Source organism: Tachysurus fulvidraco, chromosome 26 (assembly GCF_022655615.1).
Source record: "Tachysurus fulvidraco isolate hzauxx_2018 chromosome 26, HZAU_PFXX_2.0, whole genome shotgun sequence".
Lineage (NCBI taxonomy): Eukaryota > Metazoa > Chordata > Actinopteri > Siluriformes > Bagridae > Tachysurus > Tachysurus fulvidraco.
This window is the reverse complement of record NC_062543.1, coordinates 1,207,020-1,224,519: the sequence shown is the minus strand read 5'-3', so window position 1 is coordinate 1,224,519 and position 17,500 is coordinate 1,207,020. Positions and strand designations below refer to the sequence as shown.

The window sequence follows — 17,500 nt, the reverse complement described above, 5'->3', positions numbered from 1 at the left end:
AGGTACAGAAGTGTGAAATGTAGGATCTCTAGACTGAAGAACTCTTTCTTCCCCTCTGCCATTAGACTCCTAAACAGCTGACAGGAGTTTGCAATTATGGACATAACAGCTTAACTGTTTACATTGAACTACATTTTTTGCACATTCATTTTCTCAGAACTGCACTACCTCACCAAGAACTGCCCTACCTCACTTTATCGCCTTATTCGGCACTGCACCTCTTATTGCCTTTATTAAGAACTTTATTTCTTTTATTGCTCTTTTTTTATTCTATTTTACTCATTTTTCATTCACACATTTTTATTTTTACTTTTTACTTTACTGTATGACATTTAGTGTGGACAGCAAAGTAAGAATTTCATTGTGCAGGGAAACATGCTTTCTGTCTGTGCGTATGACAATAAACACTTTGAATCTTTGAATCTTGAATCTTGAATGTCTTCATGGAGCTGCTTAGTGTCATGATGGAACAATTTTGAGCTGTGAAGGAAAATGTAATTCTACGGCACACTGAGACGTTACGTACAACTGTGTTTTTTTTATTTTATGGTAAAAAGCTACTGTAGGAATGAAACCTAATTAAAAATAATGTGTGTGTCAGGGGGGTGCACATACTTTTGCTCATACAGCCTATTAATGCAAATTGTACTTGAAAGTGTAATGTTTACTACATACTTTTCTTTAATACTGAGGTAAATTAAATCTATATCATTCAAAGAAATTCATCCTAAAATTGTAAACACGCATCTGCTTTGTTTTTATTGGATACGATCATTTCGGTTTTAATTTTGTCGTAAGTTTTTCGACAGTTTCCACAATTCTAAACTGATAACTGTAATTCTCCATTGTATCGTAGCTAAGCTCCCGCTCCTACAGTCCTACTCCTTTAATTAAACAGTGACCTGCTTTTGTGCAAATAAATCGAATGAATCACTTACAAAATGATTCATAACAGTCAAATGATTCGACAAATACGAGTCGTTTATAATCCGATATAAAAAAAAGGTATCAAATAATCTCAATATTTATACGATCACGATGGCATGTTAGAAGCGTTTAATGACCACACTGACTCTTTTTTGTTGAATGACCACACTGACTCCTTTTTGTTGAATGACTACACTGACTCTTTTTTGTTGAATGACCACACTGACTCCTTTTTGTTGAATGACCACACTGACTCTTTTTTGTTGAATGACCATACTGACTCCTTTTTGTTGAATGACCACACTGACTCCTTTTTGTTGAATGACCACACTCACTCTTTTTTGTTGAATGACCACACTGACTCCTTTTTGTTGAATGACCACACTGACTCTTTTTTGTTTTTTGTTGAATGACCACACTGACTCCTTTTTGCTGAATGACCACACTGACTCCTTTTTGTTGAATGACCACACTGACTCTTTTTTGTTGAATGACCACACTGACTCCTTTTTTTTGAATGATCACACTGACTCTTTTTTGATTCCTTTAATCTGAATCAGATGAGCATAAAGAGATCCAAACCTGCCAATAAAGAGTCAAATTTTGTGCGAGTCACGAGTGTTTCCTACAAACTCAAACCTTTAACAGTATAATGAACACTGAAGGTCGTATGTTGGCTCAAAAGGAAGAAGAGATAAAATCCACATATAACAAATAAACACATGACATTCAGACACATGAAATGTTCGGTGGAGATTAAAGAGGAATTCCTCCAGTATTGCACCAATATGGCTTTTTTATTTACTTTAAGGATCATTACATTGAAAAACCTCACAATTTCCTACACAGTTTCCTCTCACGATTAATGCGGTTCGTCGGCCCAGATATTTCTAACGGCTCTTTTTGGGAGTTTTTCAAAGTAACTAACACACAAGTGATTATTTGAACCATTATCCCTGAAAGTAAAACACATCTATTACAGAATTACAGTCTAAAGCAAGATGAAGATTTTAGGTGAAAAATAAAATGTGTGGTGGAACAGACTTCCATAACAGCTAATTCTTTCTTCCTTTCTTTCTTTCTACCTGTAATGGAAGTCTGAAACAAACAGACAGACAGACAGACAGACAGACAGACAGACAGAAAGAAAGAAAGAAAGAAAGAAAGAAAGAAAGAAAGAAAGAAAGAAAGAAAGAAAGAAAGAAAGAAACGAAGAAAAACAAAAAGAAAGAAAGAAACAAAGAAAGAAAGAAAAACAAAAAGAAAGAAACAAACAAAGAAAAATGAAAAGAAAAAAAGAAAAAAGAAACGAAGAAAAACAAAAAGAAACAAACAAACAAACAAAAAAATGAAAAGAAAGAAAGAAAGAAAGAAAGAAAGAAAGAAAGAAAGAGAAAGAAAGAAAGAAAGAAAGAAAGAAAGAAAAACACAAAAGAAAGAAAAAAGAAAGAAAGAAAGAAAGAAAGAAAGAAAGAAAGAAAGAAAGAAAGGCCGTATCTCATAACTCTTTCTCTGAAGGCCGTAAATAAAACATTATAACATTATAAAGAATTTGTAAAGTGTTATAGAGCCTTTTACACTGATTACACTTTATATATGTATTATATATTATAATAAAATAATATAATTATAATTATATCTTTATATATTATATTACAGCTGTCACATGATACAACCTTTAAATATTTCGATCTGTTATTCTTTGTTTTAGGTGTTGAGCCAATTGTGTGAAACGTCATCTTGTAACTGCAACGGTTTCAGGACGTCTTGAAGAATTTCCTCTAACAATTTCCTCGGAACAATCATCGTGTCCGATATTGTTTCTATGGCAACAGCTGTTTATTCTTTCAGAGCTATAGAGAAGAGCGACTGTCGATAACGTCATTGTTCCATAAATGATAAATAAACATTAAATACAAACACTAATGATACGAAGCACGTGCGGGTTCCTAGTTTACATAAATGTGTCGACACACCAAATGACTCAGTGATTCATTTCCTCCTCTAAAAGCAGACGGGAGTCTAACTGCTAAATAACATGTAATAAACACCCTTAATAAATAATGACAACATGTATAAGGCTAAGAAATGTGTTATAACATGTTATGAATGTTTATAGCTGGCCTTCTGAGAAAGTCTGGATGTACAGTACAGATTCACATGAAATTGACTCTTTAATCATATACAAATAAGCTACATGGTATAAGGCTGGAGGTTTGAGAGAGTTCATTAGTTTCACTTACACACACGGAGGAGGTCGGAGTCACAAAAACAACAATTTTATCGTTTGTCTTTAACAACATGTCATAAAAGTCATCGGACGTCACGTCGCTAACACGAGACGTGACCTGGATAGCGGTGAAGATTTTACTGAAATAAAATGAGTTTTTGGTTCTCGAGCTCCTCCGTGACGTGTCCTTGAGCTGAAACTCACACGTTTTTTGATTCCTCACTGAATACATGAGTGTTATTGTTGTTATATATATTTTTAAATGACGAGGTCACTAAAAAACAGCATTTTACATTTACACAGAGTTTATAAAGGGATCACGGACGCGGTCTGACCGCTAACACACACCTCTGTCACTTCAAACACACCACATTACTGCTCAGTACAGGATTGTTACACAAAAACAAGAAGATAAACATACAAAATGATAGATTTAGTACAAAATACCGAGTGAGCTCTTACACACACTCACGTTTTATTACACACACACGAGGCTACGAGGTCGATCCAAAATAAACTGGCAAAATTATTTACTTTTTTTTTTTTATTTGTTGCTTCGGAAAATCTTACATAGAAAAAAAAAATCCTCTAAAAGTCGGAGTCCGCTCCAAAAATCTCATGATCTGTCTGAATGATTAGTATTAAATAATAAAGAAATATAAACAATAGTGTTGCAGTTTATATACACATTAAACATTAATACACCAGGAACACAGACTCGGAGAAAAATATCAAGAATGAAAATATTTTGTCAGTTGGAAAATTTATTATTTGTAATTTGCTAATTTTTTTCTTTTTTTTTTTTACTATTTTTTACAACAAAAAAAAATTGTACAATTAAAAAAAAAAAATACTGCGAAAAAAAATATATATATAGATATATAGATATAGACATATAGATAGATAGATTATTTGTTTAAAATACATTTCTTTCTGATATCTTCTGCTCTAAACGGATGTTTCCTTTAATCTCATATCTGGAGCCGAACTCGAGGAGAAACGTCGAGAAGAACGTTCGGGACGTTTAAGTACGTTAAGATGATGAGAATGAGGAAAGCTGTGAAATCAGGAATAGTGTTTGAAATAGAAAAGTAAATGATTATTATTTATCTACACAGATCAGTAGAGTGTTGGAGGAGGACTCGGACAGTTCTGACTTTAGTCATCATTTACACTAATGTACAACAACAACCACGCCGTTCCTGCAGAGAAATGACTAACTGGAGCTACTTTAATATTTTTTTTCTTCTGTACTCTGAATAAATGAAGAGGTAGCCTTTTCCCAAACCTGTCCTTTGAGGTTGGAGAGACAGGAATATATTAGCGTAGTGGATAAAGACGTGAAACTGTCGGCTCATCGCGTGCGTGAACGTGAACTGAGACCTTTCTTTTTTTTTCAGTAATTAGAGGGGTGATGCAGGTCACGGTGGTTTGATCTGTGTTTTTCTCCTTGAGTCTTATTGTGCCTCCGATCTGTCGAGAGGAATGCTGTGAATTTCCTGTTAGTTCTTGGGGGATATGCTGTGTTTTTCCTGTCTCGGATCGAGGCAAGGATTTTTTGTCCTGCTGACTTCCTGTTGCTGGGTGGCTGCAGAGGAGTTTAAAAAAGTTCCCGGGTCAGACGAAAAAAAGCCCCGCCCTGTTCGTCTGTGTGTGCGTGTGTGTGCGTGTGTGTGCGTGTGTGTGCGTGTGTGTGTGTGTGTGTGTGTGTGTGTGTGTGTGTGTGTGTGTGTGTGTGTGTGTGTGTGTCTCTCTGAGCATGCTCATGCCATGCTGCTGGTCGGTGTGCTCTGGGTGCTGCTCATGCTGCCATTGGCACTGCTGTTCTCAGAGGGAGACGGGTTAGTGGGCACAGACTGATGCTTAGTCAGCGTGCATGGACATCCTAAGAGAGAGAGAGAGAGAGAGAGAGAGAGAGAGAGAGAGAGAGAGAGAGAGAGAGAGAGATAGTGAGGTAGAGAGTGACAGGTAGAAAAAGAGATAGAGAGCAACAGAGTGAGAAAGAGAATGAAAGAGACAAACAGGTAGTGAGAAAGAGAAAGTTTAGAGTGACAGAGAGTTAAAGAGTGATAGTGTGGGGGGTGTCGGACAGTGACGGACAAAATGGAGGCGAGAGAGAGAGAGAGAGAGAGAGAGAGAGAGAGAGAGAGAGAGAGAGAGAGAGAGGTTGATTATTTTCTTAGCAAAGCACAAATTCCTTATCACTTTGTGACCAATAAGAATGCAGGATTGAGCAGCACTGTGGCGTCACTCTGTCACATGACGTGTCCTGCGTTGTGTCCGTACCTGAGAAGAAGGTCCCTGTGGAGCCAAAACCCAGAGCGACCGGGTAACCTGAAACACCCAAACACACCACACGTGAGTTACACGTCACACACGGACACGTCCAGGTCTAGAACATCCTCGTCTATTTCCTCACAAGCAGATGAAATCCCATAAAAAGTGCTGTTACTTAACTGTTTCATCTTATTTCTAGCGGCAAATCATCTCGAGGCTTGTTAAGGTCGCCCGCGCCGCCCTTTAGGCCTCTTCCCTCATAAGCTAAAGGAGCAGAGATGTTTCCTGCTCACACACTCATCACATCGCCTTTCGCTAATAATCAATAGCAAAGCGCGCAGAGTGGAAGCGGCGGCACGGAGTGGATCTGCTCACCTGTGCGGATCTTGATGAACCAGAGAGCGCCGACGAGCAGGACGCCGATGAGGAAACCTCCGAAAGCGATGCCCAGGACTGACAGCAGGCTGAACTTGATACATGGATCTGAAACATCACACGGTCCCTAATATTAATAATTAATTTTTTTTATATTATTGATAAATACCTGGATTCTCCCAGAAATCTCGATGATTCATCATATCTATCACATTGTTTACGTTTGTGAACAACGTGGCAGCGATAAAGATAAAGAACAAATGATTAACATGGCAATAAATAAATAAATAAATAAATAAATAAATAAATAAATAAATAAATAGCAATGATGCGAAATATTGTATTATTAATAGAAAATAGTGTATTTTCCATAATTTTCTCTTACTCTGTGTCTCTTACTTTCCGCACTTATTTACTAAAATCGACTCATTTATTTATTTACCAAAATATTTTAATATTGAAAAAGTTTTTTTTTCATCATTGTTTACTGTTTTTTTTTTGTTCGATCCTTTTTCATATAATTTACTTCTTGCGTCAACGAGCGCATTTCAGAAAGTATTTGTTTTCTCTGATTGTTTCATATTCATAATGTTTATTATTTATGCCGTAAATTAAATGTTTAAAAAGATTTTCTCATTTTATTATCTTCAGTGATCAAATTTATATCTGAATATGTTCTTTTGCTTATCTGTCAATCTGCACTTGTTTCTTTTTTCATGTAATTTCCTTTATTTGCTCATCATTTTTAACGAACTCAGTTGGGACGCTTTTTAATTGCTTCTCCGTTGGTGTTTACTGGGATTTCGGCTACGGCTGCTGGACGTGCTGCGATTTGATGGGGTGAAGTTTCACTGACTGCGGAAGAAGGAAATAAAGAGAGGAGAAATGTTTGTTCAAGTCTGTGAAGAGTTTTGTGTGTTAGAACAGAGCGTCTTTACGTCGGATGCTGCAGATTTTAAACAGGAAGAAAAACACAAACATGTTGTCCAGTGAGCTGAAATAATGTATTTAGCACCTGCAGTGTGAGGAAAGTCAGCAGGTTCAGCACTTCTGCTCCCTGAAGACCAGCACTGACTGATTACTCTTCCTTTCTGAGCTCAGCGAGAGAAAAAAAACAGAAACTAAGCAGGCGGATGAACAGCGCTGCTTATTGTGAGCTTTTTAGTTTTGTACAAACAGCAGATGCATCAGTTTTATTTGCTTTTTTTAAATGTAAAAATGTGACTTCTTCAAGAAGCCACTGAATTTTAACCGACTTGCAGAGGAGGAGAAAGACGTGATAATTATGTGAAGTTTGGGCTTATGGTGTCAAAATGAAATGCGGGACTGGTGTAGAAGTGACGTGACATACGGCTAAGTACAGTGACCCATACTCAGAATTTGTTCTCTGCATTTAACCCATCCAAAGTGCACGCAAACACACACACACACACACACACACACACACACACACACACACACACACACACACACACACACACACACACCCGGAGCAGTGGGCAGCCATTTATGCTGCGGCGCCCGGGGAGAAGTTCGGTGGGGTTCGGTGCCTTGCTCAAGGGCACCACGGTCGTGGCCGGCCCGAAACTCGAACCCACAACCTTTGGGTTATGAATCAGACTCTCTAACCATTAGGCCACAACTGCCCCTTTACAGATACATCTGAAAAGATCTAATGAAACAGCGTTGTCATAAAAAATAAAAAAAAGGTGAAATTCATGTTTGAAAATTCTGCATCAAAATAGGGGTGTGGCTAAATTGTGGGTGTGACTATAATGGGGGTGTGGTTAGAACTGGGGTGTGGCTAAAAAGTATGCAGGGTCAGATGGGGTTGTGGTGAGAATGTGTTTAAAATTTGTATGGAATTTACCGAAGTTTAGATCACATGGTGGAGTTGGAAAAGAGGTGGAGTTAAAAAAGAGGTGGAGTTAAAAAAAAGAGGTGTAGTTAGAGGAGAGGTGCAGTTAAAGTAGGAGTTTTGTTAAAGGAGAGGTGGAGTTAAAGTAGGGGTGGAGTTAAAGGAGAGGTTGAGTTAAAGTAGGGGTGGAGTTAAAGGAGAGGTGGAGTTAAAGTAGGGGTGGAGTTAAAGGAGAGGTGGTGTTAAAGTAGGGGTGGAGTAAAAGGAGAGGTGGAGTTAAAAAAGAGGTGGAGTTTGAGTAGAGGTCGAGTTAAAGGAGAGGTGGAGTTAAAAGAGAGGTGGAGTTAAAAGAGAGGTGGAGTTAGAGTAGAGGTGGAGTTAGAGTAGAGGTGGAGTTAGAGCAGGGGGCATGGTCATGGTTGGAATTAGTATTTGTACATTTTCTTATTATTTAATTTGCATGAAATTGAATAAATCTCTGTTTATTAAACTCTTACAGTTGATCACAGAGTTGAGTTCAGTTTAAAGTAACAAAAATAAAACTATAATAAATGTTGAAGATGAACGACGGGTTAAAAATATACAGGAAAAGGTTTTGTGTTTAAATCTACAGCTTCTCTTTGTTGTTGTGTGTTTGTTTTACGCTGCAGCACAGGACAAGTGCAGTGTTAAAAACAACGGTAGTGTGAAGCTGATGAAACAGAGGCAGGAAAGAGTGGCGCAGGTGGTCAGGACGAGTCCGACTCCGAGTCAAACGGGAAAGACGGCCTGCGCGTGTCACTTCCTGTCCAACACCTTTCTAAATAACAAACAGAGCGAGTCATCTGCTGTCTGAGTGGTAATAATAATGTCCTGAAGGTTTCAACGTTGTGGACTGAACAAGAGGAGAGACGTGTGCTTCCGGTCCTGTCTCCTGTCTCCTGTTATGGAGCATCCATGATGATGATGATGATGATGATGGAAGTATGTGCCATGTGGAACATGATCTGTTGTGATGAAACTGAGACACAGCAGGAAAAAATAACAGCGCTGCCAAGCTGAGGGTTTTGCTCATGCAGCAAAAAGATGTGACCCCGTGTCCGATCCCCTTTTCCTCTTTTTTAAGAATTTATTTATTTATTTGTTCTTTTATAAGGAAGCAAAGTGAAGTATAATGGGCTTTCCTCCTGGATGGAGGTGAGGAATGTGCCACTCGTTCCTGACTCGCTCTTCCCGCTTTGATGAACAACAGCGTTCGTTTTTTTGCGCGTCTCTGACAATGGCATGTGTTTGGACAGCCACGCGCTCCAGGCCCCGGGACACAATAAATCCCCCACTGACTCATTATTTTCTGATTACAGCCACAAGGTCAGTGAACAGGCCTTCCTATGAACCCGGCCACATCCTGACCTCAGCTCCATGACGACTGTTTACGTCAGCGGCTGGAAGCTTCAGCACCAGGACAGAACCGTTAACTCTTTCCGCTCCGTCTGATTTAAAAATGAAGCGAAAATAAACCTAAAATAAACCTTTTATAAACCTATTATTAACCTTTTTAATTGTCTGAAATAAACCTTTTATGATGGTGTAATACCCTTTAAGGGTAGTTGTCGGTCTGGTGGAAAACTTAAATTTTTCATGAAGAACAAATTATCATAGTATTTACCTTTTATGTTCTACAGGATGAATCATCCATGAACCATTAATGAACCATTCATGAACCATTAATCATCCATGAACCATCAATGAAACCGTGGAACAGTTTTCTAATTCTAGGTTCTAGAATCTAAGAAAAAACACACTCACTCTTGGTAAAACAGGTTCTTCACGGGTTCTTTAAGAGAAACCCAAGTTATAAATGCTGTTTTTTACACTTGTTGAAAATGGAGAAATGTTCATTCATTCATTTTCTACCGCTTATCCGAACTACTCGGGTCACGAGGAGCCTGTGCCTATCTCAGCCTATCTCATCGGGCATCGAGGTAGGATACACCATGGATGGAGTGCCAACCCATCACAGGGCACACACACACTCTCATTCACTCACACACTCACACACTACGGACAATTTTCCAGAGATGCCAATCAACCTACCATGCATGTCTTTGGACCGGGGGAGGAAACCGGAGTACCCGGAGGAAACCCCCAAGGCGCAGGAAGAACATGCAAACTCCACACACACAAGGTGGAGGTGGGAATCGAACCCCCAACCCTGGAGGTGTGAGGCGAACGTGCTAACCACTAAGCCAACGTGTCCCCCCCTAGGATTTTTATAACAGGAAACCGTTCTGTGGTGCGATTCTGCTTTAAAAATATAACGGTGTAAAACTGATGAGTGTAAGACAGTGTAGAAAAAAAGAGAACCCTTTCAGAAGTACCTTAAACTTCCTCTTATGTATCTCTTCCTCTTACTATTCCTCTTAGTATATAGTGTGTTTGACAGATTTGACAGATCTGCTCCTGAGACAAAACACGACTCGGCTCAACCCCCGGCGGCGTCTTAGCGATAGTTTGTGCACCATGATGAATGACATTTAATAAAATCAGTCAGTTTGTGGTTGGTTATACTCCACAGTTTGCATTTTGAAACACATAACACCTTTAGCCCATAGGTTTGGTGTATACAGCTTTTCAGGGTGGTTTGGTAGCCTAGTGGTTAAGGTGTTGGACTACCAATCTACCAAGCTTCCACCCCTGGGCCCCTGATTAAGGCCCTTATCTCTCAATTGCTCAGTTGGAAAAAAAACGATATAAAAAAGTACATTGCTCTGGATAAGGGCATCTGCTAAATACTGTAAATGCAACGTGTCACATCACTCTGTGAGAAAAAGACCTGGTCTTAGATAGTGGTCTCATAAGCTCTTAACCCCTTTTCCACCAAAAAGAACCGAGTGCTGGTTCAGAGCTAGCGCTGGTGCTGGTTCAAATTTGGTTCCACTCGAGAACCTTCTAAGAACCGGTTTGCCTTTCCATCGGTTAGAGAGCCGTCACAGCGCCGAGTGTGACGTCACTGTATACGTGTCACGTGTCCCAGCGACATTACGCAGCGGCGGCAAACACAAACACAACAACAATGGCGGATGTCGCTTTACTGTTAGTGCTCATGGCTTTGCGAACCTACGTTAGCATCTAAACGCGGCGAATAAAACGTGTACGTGCGGCTTCGTGTAATCTGTATAAACGGAGGTTGTAATCGATAAAGTACATAACGTTATTTTATCATTAACACAGAAAAGGTTAGCCTTAGCATGTAGCTACCTACTATCATGTGTGCTGATAATTGATCATATTCCAGTAAAGTAAAAGTGTATTAAACATTAGTATACTTAAGGTACATTATCAAATGCGCTAACAGTAGCCCCGCCCCCAGCTCCTGACACAAGCGGTTCTTAAGTTTAGACCAGCAACGTTTTGGTGCTACTTAAGAACCACTTTTCCTGGTTCAGAGCCGGTGCTTTGGGTGTCGAAAAAGAAAGAACCGGTTCTAAATTAGGCTCCGAACCTGCACTCAAACTGCCTCGGTGGTAAATGGGCATTTGTGGCGTCCTGTTCCTTCTATTTCTTATTTATCAATTTCTAACTATGGAGATCCGTCTGCTTGTGAAGAATATTCTGCAGGTATTACTGGGTACACCTGTGGATGTGTATTGTAGGCATCGATATATCGATTAATCAAAGAAAAATCGTCCCTTAGACCACGATCCCCATTGTGAAGCATGGTGGTGGTAGCATCCTGTTAAAAGGTACTTATGTCCTTTATTTATCCGGTTCCTAACATTTATTTGCATTCAGATCACGTGACTCTACACAGGACAACTCCATTTAATTAATTATGCGACTTCTGACGGCAAATAATTTGGGGGTGAAAACTTCTGCAATCGCGGGTTAATAATTAGCGTTAAACTGCACCGATTCTCCCCTGCTCCGTTATTATGGGCTGTTTTTGTAAATACGGATTATTCTAATTAACCTTATTTTAGTTCCAGGTTGTAACTCTACAGTATGTGGAATAATTTGAGGAGAGATTTGTGTTTTTATGTATTTCTTCCCCTGTGGTTTTTGGTGCATCACATTCTTTCTTCCCACAGGAAGTAAATTCAGTAAACTGCCTGATTAGTGCTGGGACGCAAACTTGGCCTGGTTGGTGTCGAGGCAAACGGTGCGAATATTACGGTGAAGGAAAAACAAAATCCAAACAATGTTTAATGAAGCAAGACCTTCAGTGTGGAGGATCTGAACATCAGGTAAATTGTCTGGACTGGTCGGTTTACTCACTCTGTGGCGGGATGTACGGCGTCACTTGCACTGCCTTCGTCACCAGCTGCGGGTTTGAACAATCCTGGAAAATCAACATATTATTAAATTACAATAGGAGTATAAATTCAGTACAGACATTAAGTGTGTTGTTTTCCCACTGACAGTCAAACGCTGGACTCTGATTGGTCAGTTGGTGGTCTGAGGTTTTGTATTAGATATAATAAGTGCTGATTTCTGGCTGCTGCGCATTAATAAATTTGGGGTCATTTTTTTAGAACAGATTTGGAGTAATTGTCTCTCTCTGTCTTCTCTCTCGTGCTCTCTCTATCTGTCTGTCTCTCTCTCTCTTTCTCTCTCTCTCTCTCTGTCTCTCTCTCTCTCACTCTCTCACTCTCTCTCTCTCTCTCTCTCTCTCCCTTTCTCTCTCTCTCTCACTTTCTCTCTCTCTTTCTCTCTCTTTCTCTCTCTCTCTCTCTCTCTCTCTCTCTCTCTCACACACTTTCTCTCCCTCTCTCTCCCTCTTTTTCCTCGTCCCCCTCTCCTCTTCTCCTGCCTCCTCTTCTCCTCTTCCTCTCTCCCTTTCCTTTCCTCTCTGCCTCTCTCCACATCTACTCTCTCCTCTCCTCTCTCACACACCCTTTCTCTCTCTCTCCCTCTCTCTCCTCTCCCTCACTTTCTTTCTCTCTTTCTCTCTCTCCTCTTTCTCTCTTTCTTTCTCTCTCTTTCCTCTTTCTCTCCTCCTCTCTTTTCACATTCTTTTCACTATCTCTCTCTCTATCTCTCCCTCTCTCCTCCTCTCTCTCCTCATCTCCCTCTCTCTCTCCATCACATTTCTCTCTCTCTTTTTTTTCTTCTCTCCACCTTTCTTATTCGTCTCCCTCTCTCTCTTCTCTCTCCCTCTCTCCTCCTCCCTCCTCTACGCTTCATCTCGTTCTCCTGTCCTTCTCATTATCTCTCTCCTCTCGTCCTCTCTCTCTCTCTCTCTCTCTCTCTCTCTTTCTTTCTTTCTCTCTCCCCTTTTGAAAGCAGCACTGATCCGAGCACAAAATCACTCCAAAGTGGCTCGAATTATTTCAGATGGTGTCCATGGTAACAACAAAAAATGAATGAGACACAGCATGCTGCTTTAATTTGCTTCTCTTTTTTTTTCATCCTGACCTAATGTTTATATGTAAAAGATTTCACCGGCACAAAGGAATCCATTCCTATTTAATACATAATGTTCACATGAATCCTAAACTGTATAAAATCTACAGCTCATTATAAACAGCTCAATAAAAAGTTATGCTCATGCGAGGAGTAAGGTTTAGTCCGTTACCATAACAACATCAGATTTTTAATCATGCCGCTTGTGTTGTAAACAATTTCTATCTCAGCGAATCCTCGGTCAAGTGTAATTAGTAAAGGTTCGTGTTGCTCCGTACACCTCAATTATTCCCAGGATTCAAGAAAAATGCTGATAATATAGTAACACACGATGCACACATTATCGGTTCGTTATAATATAACACCTTTACTCATCTTCTAATTATACAAACGGAAAAATCCTTTGTGTGTATTGACTCATAACGGACATGAAATAATTCTTTTTTTTTTTTGATTGACTAAAAATATCTGATTTCCAATCCATTGGAACACGGTGTATGAGACACAAAGACGTTTACATGGCTATTGCTCATCTGTTTAATGGGTGATTTTAAGGATATTCATTTGGATTGGCATCAGTTGGTTTACTTGTTTATGTACACACACACACACACACACACACACACACACACACACACATAAGGGTGTTTACTCAAACTGAGCTCAGAGTCTCAGTCTCGTATCTCGGTGTCATTTATGTTTTTATGTTGCTTGTAAATTCAGAAATCGTTCAATCGATCTTAAATCCTAAACAACGTGAAGCCAAAATATTACCATCAACTTAGTGTAAATTAGTATAGATTTGATAGATAGTTATGAGTAAGAGAGCTAATTAGCTAGATGTACACTATTCATTCATCTTCTACCGCTTATCCGAACTTCTCGGGTCATCGGGCATCGAGGCAGGATACACCCTGGACAGAGTGCCAACCCATCACAGGGCACACACACACACTCTCATTCACACACACACACACACTACGGACAATTTTCCAGAGATGCCAATCAACCTACCATGCATGTCTTTGGACCGGGGGAGGAAACCGAGGTGCCCGGAAGAAACCCCCGAGGCACGGGGAGAACATGCAAACTCCACACAAACAAGACGGAGGCGGGAATCGAACCCCCAACCCTGGAGGTGTGAGGCGAACGTGCTAACCACTAAGCCACCGTGCCCCCCCCTAGATTTACACTATATGTAATATAAATGAAAATCCCTATGTTCAGGCTAGCAAATGTTAATGTTAAATGTCTGTATTGACCCAGGACATCATCGTTAGCTAACCAAAGGACCAAACATGGAAATCAAACGTACAGTAGGTCATAACTTTGTTTTGGCTGCTGTCATTTCTCATGTACCTAAACTAAACGAAGGATAGTCCACGCCCACAAGAGTATTGAAGATTTTGTCAGCACTGAAAGCCACCTACCGTTCTGGTACAGAGGCTGAAGTTGCACTGAAGCTCCCAGGTGTTGGAGGGCAGATCCTGCAGCATGTCGAGAGAGAAGCTGAACCTGCTGCTATGACGGCACGACGAGCACGGCTCTGAATTAAAGGAGATTCTCTTCTCCGTCGGCTGGATACCTTTGGAATGAACCGAACATGACTTCACACTGATAAATATGTCCAACTCGCCAAGGATCAAACTCCTGACCTGAGAGAACAGCATAAACAAACAAACAAACAAACAAACAAACAATAAATAAATAAATAAATAACAGTGATGAATGTATGTCATAGATATATCTCAATGTCCTAGAAGGATTTAAATGGAAATCTGGGTTAAGGCTGGAGCATGTTGTAGATCATCTAGCAACGGGTCCGACTTTTTTTTTTTTTTTTTAGTTTATTACCTGAGCGTAGATCCTCTTGTTGGTCTGCACTTTGGTGTTGGAATGAATTTCCACCTTGTAATCTGAAGACATGAACAACTGCATGGTGTTGAAAGATTTGGGAGACTCTGTGGTGCTCACCTCAGCTATCTCAGTAACTGCGTACAGACAGAAATAAAAACCTTAAAGGCCATGTCTTGTGTTTCTGCTGTGTATTTATCCCTGAGTCACACTTAACTAAACTTCATAATGAGTCATTAAGCAAGACAGCAGCAGTGAGTCATCTGGAATATCCAAAAATGTAGCCATAGGGGTGACATTTATACACACACACTAAGAGAGAGAGAGAGAATCCCACACAAAATTCCATTTTCTTTTTAAAGAAGCGATTTGTCTTTTTTTTATTAATGCCTTAAGCTATAGCTGTGAGATATAACCTGAAATCTAAACACTCACTCACAACTATTCCTTCCTTCCCTTTAACTAATCCACAACCATTACAGCGAAACTAAGCATGTTTTTATAGTAATAATGAAAGCAGTGGATTTCTGGGCCAGAAAAACAAGAAAAGGACTGATAAATAAATCCCCAATCTACATTGACTACATGGTAATACTGAAAATTGTAGTTGTTCTGAGGTATTTATCAAAGTGATGATGATGATGATGATGATGATGATGATGAGTTTTAAAAAGAACAGACTTCACCTTTAAGCTCTTGAACTGAACTAATTAAGGACATCTCTGGGGTTTTACCTTTAATGGGCTCTCGTGTTCTGATCCTTATTTGGATCACTGGGTTGTTCAGATGAATCTTTGTGTAGCTCCTGATTGCGGTGTTCTTAAAATAATCCAGCACTTTATTCCAGAGCTCGGTGTCGCTATCAGAGAGGTTAGCCCATGGAGGCATGACAACTGTTTGTAATTGGACGACATTGTTGCACTACAAAGACAGGAAAATATACACACATATATATAAAATATAACACGAGCGTACGATATTCAGCGTACTCCCTCAGAACGTCCCGCACGAGAAAGATCACGTGGAACTGACATAAAAAACAAACAAACCTGATACCAAACGTTAAATGTTTATAGAACCTCCATTTTTTTCTCCAGAAGGAAAAAAAAAAAGAATTTGTAATAAAATAATAAATTAATAATTTACATTTAACATTACTTAATTAGTTTGTAGTAAATATTTAATAAACACATTTACGGTCACATTAAACAAATGTGATTGTGATTACGTTCATTTCTCCAAGAAAGAAATGTGACTCAACATCAATGTGCTAATAAATATTACAATCAAAATATTACAATTTAATGAATTAATCTGTAATCGATAGATAATCGTTTTTTTTTTTTGTAATGAATGGAATGTGCAGAGCGACAACGCCTTCTTCACTCACCAGAAAAGAGAGAGTTCCCATACCGCTGATGTTCCAGACCGTACCGACGGGACCCCTGAGGACCAGCTTCGCTTTTACTTCGTCATCCGTAACCACGTCCACTGTGATGTTCCTGTGATCCGTGAGTAAAGTGTGAGTGTGGGTTTGAGAAATCTGTACTAATAAATGTACACTGAATGGTTGCTGTGATGAAATCCTGAGGCTGGTCACCTGACGGCGATGTCATCCGGGATGTTGATGATGTGAAGCTCGTCCTTAGAATCCATCACGCAGGACTGAACCGTGTCTGCTGAGGTTTGTACATCCTGCCTCAGCTGGCAGACGGATGACCCCGGAGTCCCTGAGGCTACAGGAGGGAGAGATTTCACGTCAGGTTTTAACCGTAACATCACGAACGAGGGCTGCTTTTATTTCTTTGAATATCATGAAAAAACAATACATGAACTTCTGGGTTTTTTTTTATTATTGTTATTATAATTATACTTAATTATATATTCCTGAGACGTGAGCTGGTTACCTTTCAGCTTGGGGAAGTAGATGTTCTTTGGATCTCTGAATGTTGTGAAGGATGAAACTCCTCCAAACTGTTGTGTTGCCCACAATACCAGCTCATTGCCCTTAACATCTGGAGCGCTGTGAATCTGAGGGTGAACCTGACCGGAATCTCTACTGATATAAGGCTTCAGTGAAGTCGTGCCTGATACCTAAATATTAAACAGACAACATTTTAAAGATTAAACCATACTGTACACTTCTTTGTGAATCGTGTCAGCTTTAAATATTTTGATATTTAATAACGTTCTACATGTGCCGTATCTCCATCTTTTGAGTATGTGAAGGCTTCAGCATGGAGATGTTGGTGTGAAATCTATAATGAACTCAGATGATGCTCAGAAGCTCCTGGTTACACAAATCTAAATGACTTTATACGACTGTAGAAAGGACATTATTTATAATCCCGCTGTCTGGTGTCACCCAAACGAGGACGGGTTCCCTTTCGAGTCTGGTTCCTCGGAAGGTTCCTTCTTCATACTATCTAAGGGAATCGCCTCAGGCTTGGTCATTAGAGAAATCTAGGGACGAATTGGAATAAATTTACATACACATTTTATCTTCTATAAAGCTGCTTTAAGACAATGTCCATTATTAAAAGCGCTATAGAAATAAAATTGAAATAATTAAATTGAATTTTGGATTTTTGTCAATG

At 39.5% G+C, this 17,500-nt stretch overlaps 1 protein-coding gene across 2 annotated transcripts in view; it reads right to left on the bottom strand.

Annotated features, from left to right (window-relative positions):
• Positions 1-3,016: 3,016 nt before the first annotated feature.
• The window catches only part of eng (endoglin), a 43,990-nt gene continuing 29,506 nt past the window's right edge, over positions 3,017-17,500 (bottom strand). The window contains exons 5-14 of one of the 2 annotated variants that reach the window (XM_047809118.1): positions 16,811-16,997; positions 16,504-16,639; positions 16,294-16,405; positions 15,638-15,824; positions 14,904-15,040; positions 14,480-14,704; positions 11,922-11,985; positions 5,810-5,917; positions 5,444-5,491; positions 3,017-5,042 (exon numbers count right to left, since the gene is read on the bottom strand). In XM_047809118.1, coding sequence (XP_047665074.1) covers positions 4,921-5,042; positions 5,444-5,491; positions 5,810-5,917; positions 11,922-11,985; positions 14,480-14,704; positions 14,904-15,040; positions 15,638-15,824; positions 16,294-16,405; positions 16,504-16,639; positions 16,811-16,997 — 1,326 coding nt within the window. In that variant the 3' untranslated portion in view covers positions 3,017-4,920. Of the gene's footprint in view, positions 5,043-5,443; positions 5,492-5,614; positions 5,699-5,809; positions 5,918-11,921; positions 11,986-14,479; positions 14,705-14,903; positions 15,041-15,637; positions 15,825-16,293; positions 16,406-16,503; positions 16,640-16,810; positions 16,998-17,500 lie in introns of those variants that run through there. The other variant, XM_047809119.1, reaches the window with a different exon arrangement.